At 48.5% G+C, this 6,173-nt stretch overlaps 1 protein-coding gene across 8 annotated transcripts in view; it reads right to left on the reverse strand.

Moving 5' to 3' along the window:
• Positions 1 to 1,800: 1,800 nt before the first annotated feature.
• Positions 1,801 to 6,173, reverse strand: part of CAPN3 (calpain 3) — a 49,346-nt gene continuing 44,973 nt past the window's right edge. For 3 of the 8 annotated variants that reach the window (XM_007460135.1, XM_007460137.1, XM_007460133.1), the window contains 8 exons: positions 4,883 to 4,956; positions 4,448 to 4,505; positions 4,285 to 4,349; positions 3,735 to 3,803; positions 3,567 to 3,645; positions 3,233 to 3,349; positions 2,848 to 2,906; positions 2,140 to 2,437 (listed from right to left, as the gene is read on the reverse strand). In XM_007460135.1, the coding sequence (XP_007460197.1) occupies positions 2,411 to 2,437; positions 2,848 to 2,906; positions 3,233 to 3,349; positions 3,567 to 3,645; positions 3,735 to 3,803; positions 4,285 to 4,349; positions 4,448 to 4,505; positions 4,883 to 4,956 (548 nt within the window). In that variant the 3' untranslated portion in view covers positions 2,140 to 2,410. Of the gene's footprint in view, positions 2,438 to 2,847; positions 2,907 to 3,232; positions 3,350 to 3,566; positions 3,646 to 3,734; positions 3,804 to 4,284; positions 4,350 to 4,447; positions 4,506 to 4,882; positions 4,961 to 5,943; positions 6,058 to 6,173 lie in introns of all 8 variants that reach the window. The other 5 variants (XM_007460132.1, XM_007460138.1, XM_007460134.1 and 2 more) reach the window with 3 other exon arrangements.

Below are 6,173 nucleotides of genomic sequence, written 5' to 3' on the forward strand. Positions count from 1 at the left end.
AACTCATTTCTTATAAGGAATTGGAGGCCATTTTTAGAATGTTGTTTTTAATCACTTGTGTTCACTTCTAACAGCTAGAAGACAAGAAAACCATAGCATAAATCCTTTTGTGTGCATATGCTAGGGTTTTAATGGCAGTTTATTCTGATGAAATATCAGTCCCTTCAAGTTTTATCCTGAAGTTTTTAATCAGGTTCAAAATTTTGGTATACGGCTCTACTCAGTATAAAGCAGTTAAACACAATACAGAGTTATCTTGACCTGGTGTTACTTGAATTTGAGAGAACGTCATCGCTATTACACTCCTGCTTTTGTGGAGCATTTTTTTTCTGCCTCAGAGGAGTTAGCAGTTGAGTGTTTAGCTCTTGACCTATCTATAATTTATAGGCAACATCACTGCCATTTAAGTGATTATTTGCCTAACAGGGTTTTTTGTTTTTTTTCTTTTTGGTAGATTATACAGTGCACAACTTTAGTGACTAGGTATGTGGATGATTTGGTGGGAGTAAGTGTACAAAACTTAGCGGAATGGTATGGTATATTTTATGGAAGAGAATTCATTGGAGGGGAAATGAAAGTATATTGTGAAGTGGGATTTAAACAGCGTGTACCCTCTGGTTTGCAATTTATATACGCTGTCTTATAAATTTTGTTCCTGTTACCTAAAGGAGAACTCCTAGAACTGTTAAGAAGGCCATGCCTGCCACATTGTTAAAACAGTGATTTTATCCCTGCCCCAAATCATCAGATTCCTCAGGATTTCAGAGAAGCTGTCTAATGGTTAGAATTAAAAGTTGTGGTAGAGATGATTTGGGTTATACTGAGTTCCATATACAAGTGGATGTGAAATCCTGATTAAACCAAACCTACTGCTTACCAGACAATAACCTCTAACCTCACCTCCAACCCCCAAGTATGTGGCCTTGCTGGGTCACATGGTGACTAACGTTTCCCAGATCTCCTCTAAATTCAAGGTAGTAGCCCAATTGAATTGGGGGAGGAGGGAGTCAAGGAGGAAAGGCTGTTGAAGATCTTCCTCCTACTCAAGAGAAATATATGCCCTAGAGCTGTGCCAGCACCCTTGGTGTCTGATTTTTTTTTTTTTAATTGAATATGGGTTAGAAGAATGAAATCAGATGACACTTGACTGCAAAAATGTTTATAAGCAAATAGCTTAGCCTTCTTACATTTTGGTATAAAGCTGCGAACTTCCTAACTTTGTAAAGCAAGATATAAAGCAAATATAAGGGGAAAATAAAGTACTTTTACTAATTGTTTATTTTTGTTACCTTATCTGCATATTCATAGCCAAACCCTTCTTTTCCACATTGGTATAGAGAACAAGGAGGACATTGGGTAGAAAATGAAAGATGGTTGTAGATATGCCACAGATCATGGTCTAGATAAGCTCGGCAGACAGCTACATATAAGGATTTGTTTAAGGTCATACAGTAGGTCAATATTAGTGGAGGAACTAGGATTAAAAACTTTATCTCTGCTCCATTACACTCAGGTAACTGGCCCCGCTGGTTATAGGTGACCCATTTTGTCTTGATCTAGACACCAACAGCTATTCCCCTTCCTTTCCTCATGTGTCTTGGAAAGTATTTGAGTGATTCCTGTGCTCAAGAAATAGCAAAAGGCATGATTAAAGTGGGGTTTAGGATTTATTTGTGTATGTGTGTATTTTCCATTGCTGTGTTCTGAAACTACGGCTCTCTATACGTGATGGGTAAGATTGGAGCTACTCATCCCTGCTATGGCTGACATCTAAATGTGAGAAAACAAAACACGATCAAGCCAGCTATACAGGTGCCTTTATTTAGATCAACTTTTTTTCAAAATGCAACCAAACTTATGAGTCAGATAACCCAGTGTCCAGCCCTCTTCTGCTGAGCTAGTTTACTCTGGAGCAGGCCCATCCTGAAACAGTCAGGCAGAACCAAATGCTCACTGGGCTGCTGTCCTGTGAGTGGGAGAATATAAAGGTGATAGAGGGCTCTAGCACCAGGAAGTGTTGAGTGCCACTGGCAAATGCTTCTGCGAACAGCCGAGGGCAAGCTAAAGGGAGTATTTGCTTCAGAGCTGAGGCCACTCAGACTCCAAGCAAAGCTGTCACTGGGCCATGGCTAGCTGAGGCAGACAGAGACACTTGCCTCCATGTGGCACAGGGATAGAGTTGTTCTCCCTTCCCCATTCCTTAACTAAAGGGTGAGGCTGGGCATGACAGATGGACAGATACCCTGAGGCTGAGAAGGAAGTGAGTAGAGGAGGAACAAGACCGATGAGGTGCCTGGAGGTCTGCTGGGGTTGCAGCTACTGTGTCCTTTGAGGTAAGTGGCTCTAGCTCTGTTGGGTGAAATTGAAATCCTGAGTGATCCTGCATGGCCTTGGATGAGGCCAGCTTGGTTCAGGCATACATGGTGAGCTGCAGCCACTGAAAGAGGAAGTCCCAAGATCAGAATGCAAACAAGAAAAGAGAGCCCAGCCCTAGGGATCTAACAGGGTAGAGGAAAGGGACAGCCCCCAGCATGCCAGACACTGGAAAGATTTTCTGAGAAGCAGCGGTTTACTGCATCCTTCCCCCAGATCTCTCCTAGAAGGTACGTATTTTCCAGCATAAAGTCATTGTAGAACTGAGGCCTCTTTGGAGCCTTCCCCGAGTCCACGTTCCTGATGAGCCACATCCTGCTGAGCCGTGAGGTTCCCTTTATGTTCCTTTCCCATCCCATCCCTCCACCACCGTTGGGAAGTGAGGAGTGCATAGTGTGTCCAGTCTTCCTCATGGATTCCTCTACCTCGAATTTTAAGGTACAGGGGGATTGTACTGCTTCTATTAGGCTTTACCTCTAGAACGTTGAGTTTGATGATACCGTCACCATCCTTGTCAAATGCATTAAAAGCTCCTGTGTGGAAGAACGCACAGGCCAGAGGCCAGTTAAAGGCTCAGTCCCCCTCCACTGCTCTACCTTTTCGTAACAGGACCGTGTGCTAAGTGCTGCTCTTCAGCACAGAAATCTACCAGGCAGAGTACCACCTGTAACCCTCCCTTTGCCATCCCATTCTGAGCCTGAAGAGGCCCTTCACCTTTGTTCAATCTGAATAGAGTAGATTGGGACTTGTCCAAGGTCATACAGTAGGTCAGTTAGTGGAGATTCCCGCCACCACAGCTGTCGCTGCAGGAGAGGGGGCAGGAGGGGCAAAGAGAGCAAAAGGGTAGCTGTGCACTTACTGAACATGCCCTCCAGCCTGAGGAGGCAGCAGATGAAGCTGTCGAAGTCGATGTTCATGGACCTGTCTGCGTAGCGCATGGTGATGATGTCGTAGAGCTGGCTGTTGAGGTGGAAGCCTGTAGGGGGAGCACAGGAGAGGGGCTAGGCTTGGAGCGCTCAGGCCTGCGTGCTATCTCCCCTGCCTCCTGGTCACTCTGGGGCCTGGGAGAGGAAAGCGAGAAGCCCTCTCTCATTCCTTTCTCTAGTAGGGCCCAAGTGGCCCCATCCTCCCCTCCTGTTCCTGCTCCCACCGGCTCCAGTCCGCATCCTGGCCACCCCCTTTCTTCCCCACACCTGCGTCATTGACTGCATTTCGCATCTCGTAGCTGTTGATGGTGCCGGATTGGTCTGTATCATAGTGCTTGAAAATTTTCTGGCAATAGAAAATTTGAGGACAGAGGTCGCACACTGAATCTCTGAATCAGTCCCTTCCTCACTCCCACCTTCGTTCTCTCATCCCACCTGCCAGGCCTTAATCTTCTTCCAGAGGTGATGGAACTCTTGCAGGTTCAGTCTCCCAGAGCCGTCTGTCTGGAGGAAGGAAGTCAGGGCTACAGGGCACATAGCAAAATCCCCCTGGATGGGGAGAGGGCTTTCTAGGCGACTGTGCAGGGAAGGTATCCCCATAGGAGAGCTTTGCCCAGGATATCCCACTCTGCCCTGTCCTGGTATTTAACACCCCTTCTATGCTTCCTGAGTCAAAATTAATGCCTGCTGTATAACCCAGGGAACCTTTCTCCTAAGGACCACTTTCGTTAGGGCCCCAGGCAGAATCCCAGGCCTGAGGTTAAGAGCAGGGGCCAATGTTCTTCCCAACTGTACCTCCTCCAACAGCCCCTTTCAGACCAGCAGCCAGGAGGTTCTAACTCAGGGCCTCCTTAAATCTTTCCTCGGGCATGAATTTGAGCCCCTCTGCTTGACTGGGCCCCCCCACCCCATTTGTTGCCCTAGTCCCCAGAGGCTGCACAGGGGCTGATGACAGAGGCTTGGGAAGGGGTGGCAGGAAGGATACGTCCATGAGAGCAATCATGCTACGGCAGGACTCCAGCGTGAAGCCTTGTGTCTTCAGATCCTTATCTGGGAGGTATGGAGAAGAATGAGGAGCTGCTTTCAGATAACTGGACACACGCTGCCCCCACCACCCACCTGTTTCTCACAGAGTTTGAGCCACTCACGTTTGTTCACAACTCTGTTAAGGATATTCTTGAGCTCATCTGCACAGATCTCCATGTCCTGAGGAGGTAGGGAGAGGAGAGTCATGGTTCAAGAGTACAGCAACTGATGGAGCCCAGGCTTTGCAAAACAAATTCCGGCTGTCCATGGTTGTAAAGTCCCTGTCAGGGCTATTCTGTCGTGGGGAAGCTGGGGCCCTTCTGAGGAAGACACACTGCAGCCTCAGCTGTCCAGACTGCAGTGGGCAGCTCAGAGCCACCCAGTGGGTGTGTTGGTCAAAAACTCGAGGACTTCACTTGTGGATTTCTGCGCTACACTCATACACCCCGTTTCCACCAAAAGCCAAAATGACCTCTACTGAACCATAATGAAATAACTGGCAAATTGAGCAATTAAGGAAAAGAGTGTCTGTGGGAGTCGGGGTTGGAGGTACTCACATCGCCTGCTATCTGCCTGAAAATGTTCCCGAATTGCTGCTGTTCCTCACTTTCCTGGTCAGCGCTGCCGGGCTCTGACTATGGAAGCGCAAAGGAAAACTGGTTGGTGAGGACCAGGGAGATGGACAGACCCGAGAGGAAAGTTCCTTCTGGACTGAAGGAGCCAGGTGCCTAAAACAGCCCTAGGTGGCAGCAGGAGCTGGGTACAGGGCAAATGCTCTTCTTTCTCAGCTGAACCTAGTGATCTGGAGTGAGGATCGTCTAGGCCCAAGTGACCCTTCACTCCATACCCCCGCAGCTCAGACATTCTAACCAGAGGAGTTATATTAGCTCTGCAATCATGTAGACAGCCCTCTTGGTCCTCTCCCCCCATCCGCACCTGCTAGAGCCCCCTCCACTGTTTTGAGCCTGACCATCCCAACCAAACCAGCCCCAGCAGGACAGAGGGGGCCAGACCAATCTGATAGCTCCAGCTGCCTCTGTCATCAAGGCCCAATCTTCAGAGGACCCTCCTCCCCTCCCCGCTCCGTTGCATGGGCACTACAGGATAGAGAGCCCTGGATTTATCTGTGGACTTTTGCCTCTTAAGTCTATAACCTCCTGTAAGCTTTATATGACCACCTCTCCCCTGCCTCTAACACCGTCCCCTGAGCTCTGGAGGACTCCATTTCTGGTGTCATCCCCCTCTTCCACTGCTATTCTTTATCCTCCCCATTGTTAATGACACCAGGAAACAGGAGTTGTTCCATCTCAAGCTGTTTCTGTCTTAGGCTTTGCATCCCTCTTTCTTTCCTGACTGGATGGGCTCCAGCGGGGAGGCTCAGCCTGTCCTTCCCAGGCCTAAGACCAGCTTGGTGTGGCAGCCAACCCCAAGACATTCACCCAAGCAGCATCCCAAATTTTAGGAGAACTTGATGAGAGAAAAGGTCAGTGGAACAAACCCAAACCTCTAGATGTTAAAGGGACACCCCACCCCTGTGGCCCCTCCAACCCCCATGCACCCCAAGAGGATAGACCTCAGTTGTGTGCTGGCTACCCCATTCATGCACATGCTCGGAAACCTGTGGGGATTTTGCTTGCTTATCAGGGCTTGTTTTGTCTTTGCCCTCCTCTGATTCCTGGTCCACACCCAGCTCCTTGTTGCTGTTTGCTCTGTCTGAAACGAAGATGATAGGCTGGAGAGAGGAGGGAAGTGGGGAGGGGGCAGGAAGGAAACAAGGATTACTGGCTGAGTGGGCACAAGGAGGCAACCTCCCTCCTGGACCAGTTTTGTCCAGTGAAGAGGGAAAGA

The sequence above is a fragment of the Lipotes vexillifer genome, unplaced genomic scaffold (assembly GCF_000442215.2).
Source record: "Lipotes vexillifer unplaced genomic scaffold, Lipotes_vexillifer_v1.1 scaffold408, whole genome shotgun sequence".
In the NCBI taxonomy this organism is placed as follows: domain Eukaryota; kingdom Metazoa; phylum Chordata; class Mammalia; order Artiodactyla; family Lipotidae; genus Lipotes; species Lipotes vexillifer.